General features: G+C 34.4%; 1 protein-coding gene across 9 annotated transcripts; it reads left to right on the forward strand.

The window, feature by feature from the left end:
- Positions 1 to 1,950: 1,950 nt before the first annotated feature.
- LOC113041264 (neurofilament heavy polypeptide) lies at positions 1,951 to 19,212 on the forward strand. Of its 9 annotated transcripts, none has more exons than XM_026199697.1 (14): positions 1,951 to 2,304; positions 2,605 to 2,675; positions 3,336 to 3,411; positions 4,001 to 4,329; positions 8,601 to 8,765; positions 9,465 to 9,524; positions 10,496 to 10,531; positions 10,729 to 10,914; positions 11,053 to 11,127; positions 13,605 to 13,643; positions 15,928 to 16,050; positions 16,135 to 16,218; positions 17,003 to 17,212; positions 17,995 to 19,212. In XM_026199697.1, exons 2-14 carry the CDS (start codon positions 2,637 to 2,639, stop codon positions 18,058 to 18,060), a joined length of 1,488 nt encoding a protein of 495 aa, XP_026055482.1. In that variant the 5' UTR covers positions 1,951 to 2,304; positions 2,605 to 2,636; the 3' UTR covers positions 18,061 to 19,212. The 9 variants fall into 9 exon arrangements, with proteins under 9 accessions (XP_026055482.1, XP_026055485.1, XP_026055484.1 ...); XM_026199696.1 differs by having other exon boundaries at positions 1,953 to 2,304; positions 10,723 to 10,914; XM_026199700.1 differs by lacking the exon at positions 10,496 to 10,531.
- Positions 19,213 to 19,861: the final 649 nt, after the last annotated feature.

Here is a 19,861-nt window from a genome sequence, read left to right on the forward strand (position 1 = left end):
CTTAATGAAAATCTGCTTCGCTTGGATGATTTAGCGGAATGCCTTTGAGGTTTTTCAAGGTTTTTAGCATGTTGCAAGAATTCCTTTCATGGTGGCAGATCAAGTTCACAGTGGCCACGAAGGAATTTGCTGTTCGCCCCCAGTGTGTACATTTACAATGTGACTCTGTATCCATGAACGCCGCTTACATGACAAAATCTCACCCTCGGCCGATCTGCTCCTTTGTTCCTTGTCATGCTTTCTGTTGAAGAGGAAAATGCAGCGTGCTGTAGAGTGTTGGTTGACATTTAATAAGATATTAAAGAGTTTACGGTACAGTCTGGCAAAGCGAGAGGATTCCTTAGGACAAATATATATGTGTCAATTGAATAGCTGCATTTAATGGGAATGGAGAATGACTGAAATGGCCTGACTTTGCATGTGTTTAGACTGTATTTAAGCATGTTGTGCATAATGCATGTAAAGAATTGTATTATGTTTAGAAAATATCATAAAGGTCAATTAGATGAATAATTTATGCTAAAACAATATAGAAAAGGCATGTCAGGAATATAGGGTTCACAATGACATGTATTTAATCACATCACAAGATAACAATCAACTTTATGTAAGCCTAACTACATTTGTTGTCTGTTTTTTCTCCTTCAGTGATAGTATTTTTTATCTTGTCAAGATTTGTGTGTACTTTCTATATCATTATTCCTATATTTGACAATTATTATACAATTATCTGATTAATTAATCAAATGAATTGCAGTGTATCTCATATGTCAATACTTGCTTTAGAAGTCGAAATATTTCCATGTTATTGAACATGAGCAACTGTAGTGTACAGCAGTCTGTTGTACAAATACTTTGTATTTAGATGGTATGCTTTAGGATTTATTTTAAAGAGAAAAACTGATCCAATCTGGAGCCACTGATCAAAACCAGGGTTCATCATGATGCCCAAACACATCAACAAAAATGTTTGATGATGAGCTTAAACTGATGAGTTTAACAGGCTGGAAAGATCAGATCGTCTGGTCAATGTATCTTCAGTTAAGTCCAAAGCAGTGGTTTTGTGCTAAAAGAAACCCCTAAAACCGTTTCACTAAATAAAGAAAGAAAGATAGAAAGTAAAAAAGAAAGAAAGAAAGAAAGAAAGGTTGACTAAATTAAAATAAAATATAAAGCTTTTTTTGTTACTATTACTTTTACTTCAATAAAAAAAAAAAAAAAATCACAATGACAAAAACACAAAATAAAATTACTAATGATTTGACTAAAATAGAAATGGATATAAGAAAAATTAAATATAACTCAGAATATGAGTAAAAATCTAATTTAAGCATTAAAGTAAACAATTTTGGGGATTTTTCTTACTTCAGTTAAAGCACAATATTCTCTTTGAAATCATCTCAATTTACAGTACTTTTTAAACCCTTTTTCATGCTCACCAAGGCTGCATTTATTTGATTAACAGTTAAATTGTGAAATATTATTACAATATAATTTAACTCTTCTTTATTTGAATATGTAATTTATTCTTATTATTTATTTCCAGCATCATTCCTCCAGTCTTCAGTGTCACATGACCCTTCAGAAATCATTCTAGTATGATGAAGAAGCATTCCTCATTATTAACAATGTTGAAAACCATTGTGCTGCTTCATATTTTTGTGGATTTTCAGGAACCTTTGATGAATGGAAACTTCAAAAGAACAATATAACTCCTACAATTAAGTGTTTTTTTATGTTTCTTCCCATGTATTCTGCAGGTGAGCAATCATTAAATAAATAAAGGCTTAGGCTGGTAAGCCTGATGTCATGTTCTCTGTACTCAAGCCCTGGATGGGAGTCATACTGCGCAAATAAACTTATATCCTCTACACACATCCTGTTTGGGCTCAACCGCACCTACAAAACAGGCTGTGCCCCGCGAGAGCTGTTCTCAGATCAGCCTGACGCTCTCGCCGGTTCAGTGCTTTGAGTGAAGAGACGAGACGAGACGAGACGTCTGATGTCTTATCTTTGATGTACTGTATGTGATAACCATGTCACCGTTATTTAGGTGGAATAGCTCATCAGTGAGAAACAATAGGACATGATCACGAGTTCATCAGTGCTAATAGGTTCACAGGCCACAGTTTTGTCTCACAAGTATCTTAAGGTAATACGTTTGGAGCCCCACCCTCTCTTAGGACAGGTATATGTGTACACACGCGGGCTGACAGACAGCAGACTGCTGGAGATTACTTTGATCGAGCTTTGGAAACTGTACACTGACTGAATTGTCATTTTTGGGCACAAGACAGTGGAAAGGTAAATACATTTTTTTAAATTAATTGAAGTATTTTTTATTAAATCAGTATATGCAGTATATGTGTTAGATATATAGTAATCATAAATAGTATTTAGTGTTTCTAATTATCAAGCTTGCATGGGATTGAACCTATAGCCTTTACAAAAACAGGTCATGAGGCACTCCACCCTGCAGCGATCTGTGGTGTTTCTTATTAGGACTTGTGATATGATTCAGTTTGACTCTTAACTCAGATGCATGAAAAAGGATTTGTGGATATTTTCATCATGTATATGTTTAATAACTATTTTCACTGTCAGTCCTGATATTTAGTTGCTGACTTGAAGCGACCATGGGAAACGAGCAGTCAACACAGAATAAACCTCAGAAGGTGATTTAAAAAAAATATTTTATATTAACAAGCTTTATGCAACATCTCTGTTTTTCAGTGAAATATACAAGAAGAAAAATGTATGTTTATTTCGCAGCATTACATTTTTTTTATCAGCATTTTAGCAACATCACGAATACAGTTGTTAAATGTACAAATATAATATTTAGTGATATTTTATCATATTTTGTTGAAATAAGTTGTAGACGATAGTTTTTAATGTATAACAACTGATTTTATGTCAGCTATGTGTTTGTTTTGGTAGATATTTGTGTATATTCTCCATTCAGAAAAGGCAGATTATAAATTATTATGCATTATAAATTTATATAAATTATTATAATTCTCAGACAATTTTGCCTATTTAAACCAGGGTTATTTTAATTAACTAAATTAAAACCATAAAAATCTATAAAATTAAAAAGAAAAAAAAAAACATAAACTTAATTCTAAATTTAAAACTAAATTTAATTCAAATAAAATTCTAAAATCTAATTTTCTAACTGAAACTAAAATAATAATTAAGAAAAATTTTACAGACGTAAAATAAATAAATACAATGGAAAATACAAAATAAAATATACACCATAATAGAATCTCAATTAAACTATATATTTATAAAAAAAAAAGATCATGAAACTAACTAATATCATTCACCAGGCAAATGCTGAGAAGAAAGCCCAAAATGGGGAGCTGAATGGACATGCAGTACCAGCTCAAGATGAAACTGACCCTGGTATGTATCTGAAATACAGCACATTTCTGTTCATGTGACTAAATGTATCTTCTCACATAATTTCAATGTAAGGATCTACAGAAGCTACTTAAAGTTAAACAGCCAGGCATTTACATTGTTTAGATTAGCTCAGGAACTCAACCAACAATCAAGAACATGACTCAAAGCTCTGTATAAACTATGGGTGTTGTAGTAGGATGCATAGTGGATAAAGCAATGTTTAATTAGCATTTTGTGTGCATTGCTAGTTTGTTATTGCTAACACTTTCACAAAGCCTTTATAGAAGATACAGATGCATGCTTTTGTTCATGCACATTTTATGAGAGAACGAAAGCAATGCACATAGAAATAGACCTGAAACCCACTTTAAGCTAGAATGCAAATGCATCTTGTTAAATATATATGTGCTCTTGCATTATTTTGGCTGTAACCTCAAATGTCCTTTGAAATGTCAAGTGTGTATAAGAAGTGGGTGTGTATTGGAATTTATGACTGGTCAAAATGATTATCATATTGATAACTGAAGGCAATAGATATTATGTGTCCCTGTACACTGCATACATTGTTTCTTTCATGTTTTTGGTCTAGAGACAAGCAAAAAAGAAGCAGTGGAGCAAAAGAGTGAAACCCTGCCAGCGCCTGTCACAAATGAACCCAAACCACCAGAAAAAGAGGAGGTAGACAGCAGTAAAGCCAATGGAACCGCACATGTGGATGCGACCCCTGAACAAAAAACGACAGTCGCAACAGAAGCAGAGCCACCCAAAAAAGCCCCAAAGCCCAGTGGAGATGAGGTGTCCAACTTCCTTGGTAAAATGTTCAAAAAGAAGAGCGAACCTGTGAAACCTGCAGCAGAAAACAACGATTCAGTTGATGCACCGGCCAAAGCGGTGGATCTCAAAATCAACGTGCAGACTGTAAGTAGAAGTTGCAAAAATGAAAATGTACTCTCCCTTAAATGTAGATGAGTTTGTTTCGTCATCAGAACAGGAGAAATTTAGCATTGCATCACTAATGGATCCTCTGCAGTGAATGGGTGCCATCAGAATAAGAGTCTTAACAGCTGATTAAAACATCCACACCACTCCAGTCCAGTCCAGTCCATCAGTTAACATTTTATGAAGTGAAAAGCTGCTTGTTTGCAAGAAACAAATCAATCAAGACGTAAAACACATAAAACATCAATGAAATGTTTTTAAATTGTTGCTCCTCTATCCATAATAATGCTTTCTCCAGTAAAAAAAAATTATTTTCTGAATCAGGAGAAAAATATGCACAGATCAAGCATAGTTTACAAGCCAAAAACAGTCCAAAAAGCCTAATGTGTGGGTGAATTTTGATATGAATGGACAACAGCGGATGAACTTCTTCACTAGGGAATCGTTATTATGGATTATAAACTTGTGGATGAGTGTGATCAGCTGTTTGGACTCTCGTTTTGACGGCACCCATTCACTGCAGAGCATCCATGGGTGAACTTGTGACGCAATGGTACATTTCTCCAAATCTGTTCTGGTGAAGGAACGAACTCATCTAAATCTTGGATGGCCTGAGAGTGAATAAAGCTTCAACAAATTGTCATTATTTTATTTTTTTATTGAACTGTTTCCCAGTCTCCAGATTTTTCTGGTAGCTTCGTCCACAGTGAACCGGGGCTGCATTTTAAACATCAAATATTAGTAATTAGCTATGATTCGTCACATTGCACAGTTTTTTTTTTTTTGCTATTAGTGTTGATAGAAACATTATTTGACACTGGAAAATGTATTATATAAAAAAGCACATTCATCATAAAGCAGGAAGTTTTCTGCCGACCATCTACCAGGCAACAACAAATCCAAGTAAATCGCAAAAAATTTTTATTGCACTCTGACTGTGACCAATTTCTCATTCCAAAAGGATAAAGTCTTCATTAATGCAGACCAAAAGGAGATTCTTGAGCAAGTTGCAGAGCAGATCAAATTGCAATTGGTTGACGCCATTCCTGCGCAACCCGTAAGTTCAAGTTTGACAAAGAATTGCTCAAAAACAGATGAGATCCTCTCAGATTTGCATGCCACACAAGAACCAGTATCTGTTGTAGATAAACCAATAACAGAAGAGCCAGTTCAAAGAAGAGCCAATGAGATACATACACGAAATCCAAAGTCTGCAGATGCAGAGCCTAAGACTGAGGAGGATGACAATGCCTTGAAAGAAGACAAAGAACTGAAACAACTTGTTGAAAACATAATATCGGATGAAAAGGAACAAGCACGTGAAAGCGAACCAAATGGAACCAAACAAGAGCTTGCATCTATTTCCAAAAACCTGACGAAAGTAGCTGATGAAGCAGTTGATACCATCGAGGTCTTCGGAGTCATTGGAGCTGAAGAGCCATCGCTAGTTGCTGAAGAACTTGCAGAAATCACGCAGGTCACTCAGGAACAAGAAAGCCTTGTTGTAGAAGAACTTAAAAGGAACAAGTTCAAGAAGACATTGCTCACTGCAGAGGGACCATTGACAACCTCTGTGAAACCAGTGCTGATTGCTAAAGAAGAAGCCGCTAGTGGATCAGTGGCTGTAGATGAGGAAAGCTGGGAGATCCTTGAGGAACCAGTGAACATCTCCGGGAGTTTTGAAGAACCTGTGCTCACTAGAAGTAAATGTAATCTAGCAGACTCTTCTCAATTGCATTCCCAGCTGAGGTCTGTGTGCACTAAGGTTTTTGAAGATGCTTCTTACAAGGTGTTCAGTGTCGATGTATATGTTGATAAAAGCAGTGTTCACGTCACGATTGAGCTTTGCCCAGATGAGCTCACATGTCTGAATAAAGTCAGTTCAAATACCGTCGATCGTTCGACGAGAAAGCCACAGCGTGGACGACCTCAACGCATTCGATTCAATCAAGATTCAGATGTACTAGTAACTCCTTTCCTCAAGATGCTTGTCATCAATTAGCAAAAATTAACATCAACGATCAGATTTATTCCTGAAGATGACATTGAATTAAAAACCATAAAGGTTTTGTCTCTATTTACTGTACACTACCAATCAAAAGTTTGAAATAATTAAGATGTATTTAAGTCTTTGAAATAGTTAACCCAAAAAATACAGTGTAAACCGTAATATTGTGATACATAGTTACAATTTAAAATAACTTTTGTTTTTGAATATGTAATTTTTTTTATTATAATATGTTAATTTTTCTTTATTAATGTCAATTATTATTGGTGCTCAGTTATTAATAATGGATTATTATCAACGTTGAAAATTATTTTTGCTGCCTAATATTTGTATGGAAACAAAAATACAGTATAGGATTTTTTGATGATAATAGAGTTCAATGAACAGCATTTATTTGAAAAAAAATCCTTGTAACATTATAAATGTCTTCGCTGTCAACTTTGATCAATATTCTGTGGGCTTTCTAAAGTTGTATTAGTATTCATATTATTTTAATGTTACTTATGAATTAAACTTTTGAATGGTATATATAAAACAGATATACAAAATGTGTAATGGTCTCCACAGAAACATTTCAAAATTGATAATAAATATACATACGCACACATATACAGTATCTCAGAAAAATGACTACATCTCTCACATTTCAGCAACCATTTTAGTTTATCTTCTCAAGGGACAACACTATAGACATGAAACTTGGATATCTTTTGGAGTAGTCAATGTGCTGCTTGTATAGCAGTATATATTTACTATCCTTTGAAGATAACTTAACATACAGCCATTATTAAAGAAAAAAACACCCTAAGTGACAACAAAGCTGCATGTCCTGTTCATCATGTTCATGTTTTTGTCTGATTTACAGGAGCATACAAATTGGTGTGTCTTGTATTAGAGCAGTTAAGATTTGTTGCTTTGAGTACAGTTCTCTCATACGGACCACTGGATGCTCAACATGGCTCCTCATGGCAAAGAACTCTCTTAGGAGTTGAGAATTAGAAAGGTTGCTCACCACAAAGATGGCCAAGGCTATAGGAAGATCGGTAACATCCTGAAACTGAGTTACAGTACAGTGGCCAGCGTCATGAAGAGTTTCAAGTTGGGCTCCATTTGGAACAGACCTCGCAAGGGTCAATCAAAGAAGTCGAGTCCTTGTGCTGTGCATCAAGGTGCAGAAGCTGGCTTCAAAAAACAGATGCATGAGTGCTGCCAGCATGGCTTTAGAGGTTGCAGAAGTGGACGGTCAGCTTGTCAGTGCTCTGACAATAGGCCACACACTACAAGTCAGATTGCATGGCCGTCGTCCCAGAAGGAAGCCTCTTCTGAAGCTGGATCATAAAAATGTACTGTGACATTCTGAAGCAGAACATGATGCCCTCCCTTCAGAAACTGGGCAGGACGGCAGTTTTGATGACCCCAAACACTGCCAAGATGACAATTGCCTTTCTGAGAAAAGCTGAAAGTGAAGGTGATGGCGTGGCCAAGTATGTCTCCTGAACTCTACTGAGCGGAAAACAATGGTGCTCACACAAAATACTGACACTTTGGACACAGTTTTGACATGTTCACTTAGGTGCATTCACTCCTGTTGCCAGCTATATTCACAGTAATGGCTGTATATTAAATTATTTTCAGAGGATAGTAAATCTATACTGCTATACAAGCAACACACTGACTACTCTAAAATATATCCAAGTTTAATTTCTATAGTATTGTCCCTTGAGAAGTTATACCAATATGATTGTTGAAATGTGAGGGATATATATATATATTATTCCACACATTTCACTGGTAGTTCATCTGTCTCAGACATGTTTGTTTTGTCTTTTCCTTGTGTGTTTTACATTTGCATGAAAGGCAAATAATATCTAACAACTAGTGAACGGCTCCTGTAACTGTACACCAGTCATCACCAACCAGCTGTTGTGGAGTTACATCTGTCATATGTTCGACATAACTGATTTCCACTAAAATATAACAAGCAAAACACATACTGTATAATCTAAATATGACCGATTTTACTCTCAGATAAAGCACACGCAGACGTGAAGTCCAGCACATTGCTGAATATCAATGAGTGAGGGGGGGAAACAGGCGTTAATAAAAGGATGATTGTTGCCGCTGGCTGGAGTAGGCAGAGGCATGGATGGAATTGTGCCCCTATTTCAATGCATCTATTGCACATCAGCTGTAAAGGGTTGTAACACATTCCCAAGGGCTAATTCTCTGGATTTGTCTATAGGATCCAGTGGACATAAAGAGCAGCGCAGAGCCTGAGCCAGAGCCAGAGCCGGAGCCGGAGGCTGAAGCTCTCGAACCCAGTCCTGTGGAAGCCGCAGAAGAAAACAACCCATCAGAGGAGGTCAAAGCAGCAGAAAAGACAGTTATGAACTTTTTCAAAACATTTGTAAGTACATTTTAATTGCATTGTTTCTTTAAATACTTTTAAATGCAGTTCTAATTCTCTTTCAAGTGAGAGTGAATGGCACTGAAATGCATGAACTCGTTGGTGTTTTAAACTAAACTACAATGATCAACTGCAATATAAGTGAGAAACTTAACCATGCAGTGTTCATGGAATATGATTTATGAGCATAACAAGTGTGCATTTGTCTATAACCGAACAATCTAGACTTGTTGCGCCAGACTACAATGATGCATTTTTACTCCATCATTGTGGTGTTTTTTACACTGCGTCTTTAATCTGCTAAATCAATCCTTTGGACATGTCAGACTGTGGCAGGCTTTTGTTTGCTGCATAATGTGAGCTCACAAGGGAGGCCTGTGCGTTTGGAGTTGTGATAAAGCACGGGAAGGCCTACGCCATCTCCAGAGGACAATGACTGACTCAACACCAGAAACATGCTGGGATCGGCCCCTGCCAGCGAGCTCTTTGTGTGCCGGTGGCAAAGCCAGCTCGGCTGAACTGCGTCTGGGTTTGACAGATGCACATTATATTTTTGATATCTCAATCTTTGATGTCTAGGCCCGGTTTGGAGTCATGGAGTACCTGAAGGAGCAGTATATGCTTAAACACGCCACTCTGATGGTGTTTCACAGTCACTCTAATGTTTACGTGTCTCCGCTCTCTTTTCTGCATGCGAAGGTGACTCCCACCAAAACAAGCAAAGAAGCCAAAGCCACTCCAGATGCTTCAAAAGAGCAGGTAATAAAACATTGACTGTCACAGCATTACTCATTCATATTCATGAGACATTATATTATAATATATTATATTATCATTTTTAAGAAATGAAATTATTGTATTAATATTATTTAATATTACAATATAAATATATTCTAATATAAGTTTTTGATTTCTGGAAATTGTTTTTCATAATTATTTTTTTATATGACTCCCTAAATTCATTCATTCATTCATTCATTCATTCATTCATCCATTCATCCATTCATTAAAGAATGCTTTATTAATAAATGTATAAGTAAATAAATACATGTAAAATAAATAATGTATTTATGTACATATTTATGTTTGTAAGCTTTATTTATACATTTATGAATAAATTTAAAATAAATACAAATTGTATTGACTTATCAAGGTTTTATTTATTTATTTATTTATTTATTATTTATAATCTCGCTAAGGATGCATTATTTATTTAAGCATGCTTTATAAATGTATTAATAAATAAATATAAAATAAAGACAAAATGTATTATTTTATTAAATTGTTTATTTATCTAAGCATGCATTATTTATAAATGTATAAATAAATGCATAAAATAAATATAAAATACATTTATTTATTTTTCTGCGGGTGGTTAATTTATTAATGAATTATGAATTTATAAATAAATAGAAAATGTAGAAATAAAATGTTTTTAAATAATTTACTTATTTATGTAAGCATGCTTTATTTATTTATGCATTTATGATTTTTATTAGTTTTATGCATTTATAGATTTATGACTAAATAAATAAATAATTCAAGCTAAGAATTTTTTTTTTGGGGGGGGGTATTATATATATATATATATATATATATATATATATATATATATATATATATATATATATATATATATATATATATATAGAGAGAGAGAGAGAGAGAGAGAGAGAGAGAGAGATTAAATAGATTAAATAATATTTATTGTCCTCATTTTTATTATTCAGTCACAGAAAGAGACCCCACCAGCACCATCAACAAATGTGAGCCATTGCATTTACATCACATATTTCATTGCTTTTATAATATTTCCACCTTTTTGTATCATTTTTATAATCATATTTTCGCAAACACCTTAAGCTTTTGTTGACAATAAAGCATTATAAAATAATGAAAATGTATAGCGAACTGCTGTTTTATGCACAAAATAAACCAAACGGCACTCTTTTCTAAGGTACAGGAAGCACCCAAGGCACCTCCTCCTCCTCCCCCAGCACCACCGAAGATGGAAAGCAAAGCAGAGCCGGCGGTGAAGAAAGAGGAAACATCTGCAACAAAAGCAGCAACAGCAGCTGCAACAAAAGCAGAGGGATCTGCCAAGAGCAAAACTAAAGACAGTGCATTAAGCAAACTCTTCCGTTCAAAGGTAAGCTCCAACCTGACAGCAGTAACAATAAACCATATTAATAAAGTCTTCCTGTCTGGTTCTGGGGTGAGCTTTGGACTCTTATAATACATGTCAAAGCGTATGTGGCACACTATAACAGAGTAATGTGAATTTGAGGTGTTGCTAGGCAAGGTGGTGTCAAAAGTTCAGGCGGCGACAAGCAGTGGAGCCAGAGCTAAGACATCAGGAGTGGTAAATGAGAACAAGCACAGGCTCTTCTGATATTAACAGAACTGACCCATTGCTGTTAACTCCAGACGTGCAAATTAATACAGTATAAAGAGCTACTGTTGTTTTTCCTTTTGTGTGAGAGAGCTGGAATCAGAACCTAAATCTAACATTTTGCCACACCTGCCAATGCCAGAATTTACTGAATATATATATATATATATATATATATATATATATATATATATATATATATATATATATATATATTTACCAGCCATAAAACTGTATGTGCATTATTTCATAAAAAAACAAAAAACAAAAAAAAAAACAGTTGAACAAATTGGGGAAACATCGTATAGCTATAATAATAATAATAATAATAATAATAATAATAATAATAATAATAATAATAATAATAATAATTATTATTATTATTATTATCATTATTATTATTATTATTATTATTATTATTATTAATAATAATAATAATAATAATAATAATAATAATAATCAAATAATCAAATTATAAAATCAAATCAATTAAAATATCGCTATATTTTTTTTCAATTGTAAAATATTTTATAATAATATTTTGATTAGTATTGTTATTATTACTTTTATTTAATCAAAGTATAAAAACAAATCACTAAAGAAATACCACTGAAGTGTGAAATATTTAATGGTAATCTGATTGTATATGATAATTATTATAATTATTATTATATTTAATCCATTTATAAAAAGTTAACAAATCAATCAATAAATATCACTATAATTTTATTGAGTATTTCATAATAATAGTGTTTATTTATTTCAACATTTATTTAATTTGTATAATTAATTTCATAATAATAGTAATAAAAAATAATAATTAGTAGTAGTAGTAGTAGTAGTAATAGTAGTTAATCAAATTTAAAAAAGTAAATAAATCAATAAAAAAAATATTACTGTAATGCGGTTGAATTGAAAAGTTTCTAAAACCACTACATAATAATGGTATAAGTGATGATTGGCGCATGTTGCATTAATTATGCAACTCCAGCTCACAGTTCAGGTGGAGCAGCATTTACTGAAAACTGTGAAAGAAGTTCTTATTTATCAGATTATAGAGATTATATATAAACCCCTTAAAAGTTTGTAAACATTCCAGCGTCTCCGGGTGGGCGGGGCTTAGCTGGAGGCAAAAAGAGGCACGGACGCAATGTTGACAAGCGTAAAGCTGGCACATTTTAGGAGGGATTTATTAAACATGGATGCAGAAGAAGGTTCGGAACTGTCCGAATATGTACAGTCCCTGACTCTGCGGGACCGTGACAGCATTTTTTATTTTTATTAACTCTCACGGATGGAAGCAGGCTACCTGACCCGTATGCCATACGGCCATATGAATTACTCTTGGGTGGTATGGGGAACTTTGTCAAGGCTTATTTTCTAATGTAACCTATTGCTGGGCTAACTATGATTAGCAATGTGTATTATTTTAATTAAGAGACCATTCAAAGGATGGCACACACATATATCGCTGTATGTTTGTTTAACATTTAAATTAGCTAGTGCGCTGAAGGTTGGCGACTTTTCACCTATAAAACAGAAACTTGCTGATTTACTAGATAAAACCAACACACCAGTTCATATGCATAGATTATATTACCTGATATGAAGTGTGCACTGCAAACACGAGCATTATTTATGATCATCTCTGTCCAGTCTGTACGCCGTATTGCATTTAACCACAATTGTGTTCTTGATTTCTGTGAAGTAATGTCTGCCAGGATCTGGTAAAACTCTAATTTTGAAACAAAAGTGCTGTTCCTTCTATTCTGGTGGCCAAAAACCCAACAAGAAGACATTTTAAAGTCAAAACCTCAAACTTTTAGCGCACCTGCAATGAGTTCTGTCTTATGTTTTGCCTCCAGCTAGAGCGGTGATGTCACAGTGACGGAGCCGATTAAGGGGTCTATATGTTCAGCACAGTCTTTGCAATTTAGTTATCACCTTAAACCATGTAGCATTCTCTGACATTGTAAGAATTAATAAAAAAAAGTTACCAGCCAACCGGTGTGTAACACAGTTTCATATATTTCAATGCTGATTTTTACTCACATTTGGCATGTGGCGAGTGTTCATTTTAGGCTCTGGTTATAATGCATAATATCCAAAGGTAGAAGATGTGTTTGCAATGTTTTCCCACACAGGCAAGATACATTATGCTATTCAATTAGTGGAAAAAACTCATTGTAAATAATGAATGAATCAGTGAAGGTCCATTATGGTGACATCATGTTGACAGCAGCCATTACCTCATGTCACAACATCCGAAACTAAACCATGTGACTCTCCACTCCACCACTTCATAACTGACATCAGATTTATCCAGCGGCTCTTGTAAGACTTGGTGTAACCAGTGACTCAGTGTTTGTCCCTGCTAGGATAAACGGCTGGTGTATAGGAATTGTAGATTATTGTAAAAATTAATACCAATATGTGCTTGCCTGCAGCCTGTTGTGGTGGAAGAGAAAAAGCCGGTTGAGGTGCAGGTAAATACATTTAGCTGATCGATTGTTTCTTTGCACGGTGGTGGGACTGTCTTCCTAAATAAAATCATTCATCTCATATTTACACTTTTGTACTTGGCACTTTCTATGGGTATACAGTGTTGCATTACTAGCATGTGAAGATTTTATCTAAAGTTGTGCTTTTTTTCTTCTTCTTTTTTTCTTACATATTTTATATTTTAAATTATATAAAAGTGACCAAACATTGACCGAAACAAATATTTTCAATCAATGTTTACACAAATTATAGTTTTGGTTGTATTCATCAAAATCAGCCATTCAAGCCTGTTACCAAAATAGGTTCATGGGACATATAATAATATTAGTAACTATAAACCAACATTTGGTCCCAAAATATAAAAAAATAGACTTATCTTCAACCCTGTTACCTATCTTTGATTAAAATAATAATAATAATAATAATAAATAAATTAATTAATTAATAAAAAACAACCAAACAAATAAATAAAAAATAAAAAATAAATGAATAAATTAATCTATTTAGTTTCCCTTACAGCAAAAAATAAAAGTAAATAAATAAAAAAAAACGATTATCAAGTATATTTCTGTAAATATATTTTCTACAATTTTTTTTTATATTTTACTTGTATAAATATATATTTAGAAAGCATTTAAAAATATATTTTACCATCTATATATCGTTTAAAGAAACACTTGATTTGTTGTCTATAATGTTTGGAAACATATTACTTGTTTAAATAAAAATCAGTGAGGGACATAATTTAAAGTGCTACCAAAAATGCAAATTTTGCAATCTATAAAAATATTAAACATTATTAAATCACTTTAAGTCTTCTTTTTTATCACTAATAGGCCATCTGTATTTGCATTTAGATTAAATGTAGGCTACTGTAAGACTGGAAATTTATTTTCTTGCCCCTGTAAAACATTAAGAAATATATTTTGGTATAAGGTTAAAAGGTTGGTAAAAGCTTGAAATGAAATATATTGTATTTTGGCCATAAAAATATGTGTATATATATATTTAAAAAATATTATCATTATAATTTTTTATAAAAAAAAAAAAAATTGCCCTATTGGTTTTCATGCAATTTAACAATTTATTTAAATTTATTTATTTAAAGTTTGTTAACTGGGTTGCTAGTGTTTTTTTTAATATATAATTAATCAAAAGAAAACGGACAGAATAGAAAAAGAACAGAGCAAGCTGTTAGAGGCCTTTTTTGCTTTATGTTAATTGTATAATAAATAAAAAGAAAAATAGATAGAATACAAAAATAATAGAATTTTCTTGATGAAGCAAATCTGTAGGACCGGACAGTTTTAGCAATGTGGTCTGAGAAAGTCAGCTGATTATAAATCACAACTCCAAGGTTTCTTGCTGTTTTTGAAGAAGTTATGGTTGATGTGTCTAACTGGATGGGGAAACTGATGAAACAATGGGTTTGATGGAACCACAAGGCTGAGTTGAAGGTGATGGTCCTTTATCCAGCAAGAAATGTCTGTTAGACAAGCGGAGATGCGAGCAGCTATCTTCGGATGAAAGATATCAGGATGGAATGAGAGGAGGAGTTGAGTGTCATCTGCATAGCAGTGATATGAAAAGCCATGTTTCTGAATGTGCCTTATGATGCCATGTAGACAGAGAAGAGAAGTGGTCCAAGAACTGAGCCCTGAGGCACCCCAGATGTTAGATGTTGCGACTTGGACACCTCACCTCTCCAAGATACCTTGAAGGACCTATCTGAGAGATTAGTCTCAAACTACTGGAGTGCAGTTCCCGAGATGCCCTTTGCCAATAGAGTTGACAGGAAGATCTGGTGGTTAACCATGTCAAAAGCAGATCCAAAAATAGGAGTATAGTCGATTTGGAAGCCACTCTTGCCAGTCTTAGGGCATATATATATATATATATATATATATATATATGTGTGTGTGTGTGTGTGTGTGTGTGTGTGTGTGTGTGTGTGTGTGTGTGTGTGTGTGTGTGTGTGTGTGTATATATATATATGCAACCCAGTTAACAAAATTGTATTTAATTTTTTGCCTTTTCTTTTAGTTTTGTACTATTTTGTACACTAATGTTGGAATGTGCCAAAAGAAAAAAAAGAGTTTTTGTAGTTGTCAGTAGTCAGTTATTAAGCTTATCTGTTTTAGTCACTCTATTGATGATTCAGTCATAAGCTTTCACACAATCATTTGACCATCTTCTTGAATCCTCTCACTGTTCTTTTCATTTGCTGTATATAAAACAGTCTTCTCTGATCTTCCTCTGACACATCAGGTCGACGCGTCTAAGACCAGCACTCTTGAGGCCACAGCCAAACCTGAAGAACCTCCAGCGCCAAAAACAGAGGAGAAGAAAACTGAGAAGAAATCCACTTTTGGAAAAATGTTCAAACCCAAGGTAAAGAAGGGATGCATGGAGTGCAGGTGTGTGAGTGTATCAGATGTGTTAGTGCATGCAGTAACAGCTGTGTGTGAATTCGAGGTTCTGCTCGGCCAGGTGAGCAGCAGGATCCAGGCCGCGGCGTCCAGCGCTGCCGCCAGCATCTCCCTCATGTCTGCTGCAGCGGTAAACGCCGCTAGATCAGGCCCCTTCTGCATTAACCAGACTCACTGATTTCACTCTTCTCAATCTCACAGCTGTTCTCTGACAAGTTCAACTGAGTCAAAACATATCTGCAGTATCACAGCTATTAACCAACTTAATATTTCAGCAGTGTAATATGGCCTTTGTTTTCTGAAAAATTAATTTTCAATAAAAATCCTTCACCCTTACATTTCTTATATTTCAAATTTTCTTTTAAACTCAATTTCTTTCTTTTTCTTTTTCTTTTTTTTCTTTTTCTTTCTTTCTTTCTTTCAAAATTTCAAAACTTTAAAAATTCAAAACTTCAAACTTACTTTTAAAAAGCCTTCCTTCATTCATTCCTTCATTCATTCCGTCCTTCCTTTTCTTTCTTTCTTTCTTTTTCTTTCTTTTCTTTCAAAACTTCAAACTTACTTTTAAATAGCCTTCCTTCATTCTGTCCTTTCTTTCTTTCTTTCTTTCTTTTTTTCGAGTGGATTCTGAAGTGGGTTCATTTATTTGTTCACTAATTACTTTATTTGATTACTTCTTGGAATTTTTTTTTTTTTTTTTTTTTTACTTTAATATATTAATATATTTAGTGTGTGTATGCATGTGTGTTAGTGTATGTGTGTGTGTACTACCATTCAAAAGTTTGGAGACAAAATGTTATGTCGTTTTAAAAGAAGTCTCTTACACTCACTAAGGCATGCAGGCAATGCATGCATTACTTGATCAATATTACAGTATCATCTCATTAAATGCCATTCGTTACTCTCAACACAAGGCACCAGAGTCCAAGAAGGAGACTCCAGCTGCTCCTCCCGTGGCAGAAGCTGCTCCACCCGCGAAGGCCAAAGAGGAGCCGAGACCCTCCACTCCTGTAACGCAAGGGGCCCTGGACAACAAATCAGCCGACAGCACAGAGAACGCCTCCCCCAACATGCCCCGCAAGCTGGAGAAGAGGAACTCCCTCCAGCTGTTCTTCAAAAACCTGGTTAAGTAGAAACCCAGAGATTCTCCAGGGCTAGGGATCCCACCCACACAACCGTGGGAGCATTCACCATCTGTGTAGTTAAACTCTTCAGTTGTATGTAGTTTCCCAGTTTAATGCTGTCGAGAAACATTTCGTAATTCTGTCCAACGTCTAACCATCCTGATTATTTCGATATTGCTGGCTATTAATCTGAAAACAGTAATCTATGAGGTGACAAAAATCAAGATTTACAGTGTATGACCACTAGATGGCCTCAATTACCAACCTATCTAGATTATTCGATCTGTTCCATAGAAGCTTGTTTGTGTTGCGTTTTAATAAAGTGGAATAAATATTTAGAATTATTTAATTAAACAGGACACTACAATTTAGCAAGTAATTTTCTTTTTATTGCATGAAATCTCAATCTCATCATCTAAACATGTAATTCTAATCTTTGTTGCGATATATAACTTCTTCATAAATAAAAAATATATACTTTTTGTCACGTAATATAATTGTATCTATCTACAATTATCGTTATTTCAAACGGGATCATCCCTGTTAATGTATCTCGGACAAAAGTGTGATGACAGCTAAATGATATCAGATAATAAAGCACACAAATTCACCAAAGCTGCGCTTTGAAGACGTGTTGGAGCAAGATCCGCTTTTGCAAATAAAGGCCCAGTTGTCAAACAGGTTTTGCTTCAGGCACCCTTACGGACGAGCAGTAAAAAACACACACTTTCTTACTAAGTTAGGATCACTAATGTTGCGTTATGCGTTGGTGTGTCTCACAGGGCCAAAAACGCCATTCTGATGCCGGAGTGCAAACGGACCCTGTGGCACCCGAGAAGGCCAAATAAAACCCTGCCTTTGTTTTGATCGCTCATCTGTGCCAAAACCATTGGCAGCCATGCACATAAGAACATATTTACCAAAGTTGGGAGGTATTATGCTGATTTGCAAGGCCAAAGTTTGAAGTAACTATGAAATTATAATCTGAATCTCCATGCATTTAGTGAGAGCAGAAGTAAGTGTAACGATCTCCCTGTTAAGCAAGTGCTACGTGTGTTTATGACCAGAGGGAGGAACTTGTGTTGTTTTTCACAGAGAAACGTGTCAGAGTTGTTTGGTGTGGCATGAGATGGAAAAGTGAAAGTGAAAATGTTATCCTGCATTGAAGATAAACTCCCTTTTTTATGTGCATGTTACAATGTTAACTATACTAACACTACTCATATTGCATCACGCATTAAATCCGCTGCATTAAGATGCCTTTTCCCCGGGATAAAGCAAACATCATGTGCGTTTGCATGTGAAAAGAATCTATTTATGTAATCATACACTATCTGATTGTGAAAACATTGACCCGTCGTCTGCTGATTTCAATCACTGAAACCTATAAAGCCAATTTGAATTCCACTTGAATTCCATGCAAAACTTCTGCATCACTTTAATAAATCCATAGAAATCACAAGTATTTATTTAACATAATGTCAATCAAATAGAGCACCATATATTATTATTCCAATTTATTTGGTTATTTAAGTTAAGCCCAGTTTCTATATAGAATAATAATAATAATAATAATAATTGTTTTCATTTCTAAGATTGTTTATTAAACATAACTTACTAACTAAACCACATTACAATTATTGTCTTTTTATTTGCTTGGCCGTCCAGTTCTGACCAGAGTAGACTAAAAAGAAATTAAGCTAGTAAAATATTTTCTTTTCTTTCTTATTTTCTGAAAATTTTAGTTTTTATTAGAACAGTATGAAATAAATATGCGTTATACAGTTATGCAATATATAATGTACATTCAACTCAGCTGTAATCACATGTGTTTTATGATTTTCTTCCTAATTATCACTACATTTGTAAAGAATAGATGGGCCTAATTCAGAATTTAGACAATATCCATGAATCGTAGACTTTCTGTATCTCTTTTGTTGCATTTTTGTCTATTTAACCAATTTATAAAAATAAAATAATTATTTCTCTCCTCTGTAAAATGACTCGTTCTGTATTTACAACATGAAGACATTTAAAATATATAGTTTTACGTTTTCCTGGGGGGGGGGGGGGTTTGCTGGTATAGGTTTCCACATGGCTATATACTGTATGTATATATATATATATATATATATATATATATATAAAGAGGGCATGTGTCAGGACCGCCTACAGGGCAGCAGGGGTGAACTGGCCATCAGTGTGATCTGGAGAATCACAGAAAGGCCGGCCCACCACCCACCAAGCACGCAGTCATCACCTCATTCAGACTATAAGTTGCACATAAGTATAAGTCGCATCAGTCCAAAAATACGTCATGACGAGGAAAAAAACATATAAATCGCACTGGATTGTAAGTCGCATTTATTTAGAACCAAGAACCAAGAGAAAACATTATCGTCTACAGAGAGGGCGCTCTATGTCTTCAGTGTAGACTACAGGAACACTGAGCAGCATAGAGCGTCCTCTCGCGGCTGGAGACGGTAATGTTTTATCTTAGTTCATTTCTCTTAGTTCATTTCTCTAGGTTCATGTCAAATTAATTTGGATAAATAAGTCGCACCTGACTATAAGTCGCAGGACCTGCCAAATTATGAAAAAAAAGTGCAACTTATAGTCCGGAAAATACAGTAAGTATGGAACATGAGA

This window comes from Carassius auratus, chromosome 23, assembly GCF_003368295.1.
Source record: "Carassius auratus strain Wakin chromosome 23, ASM336829v1, whole genome shotgun sequence".
Lineage (NCBI taxonomy): Eukaryota > Metazoa > Chordata > Actinopteri > Cypriniformes > Cyprinidae > Carassius > Carassius auratus.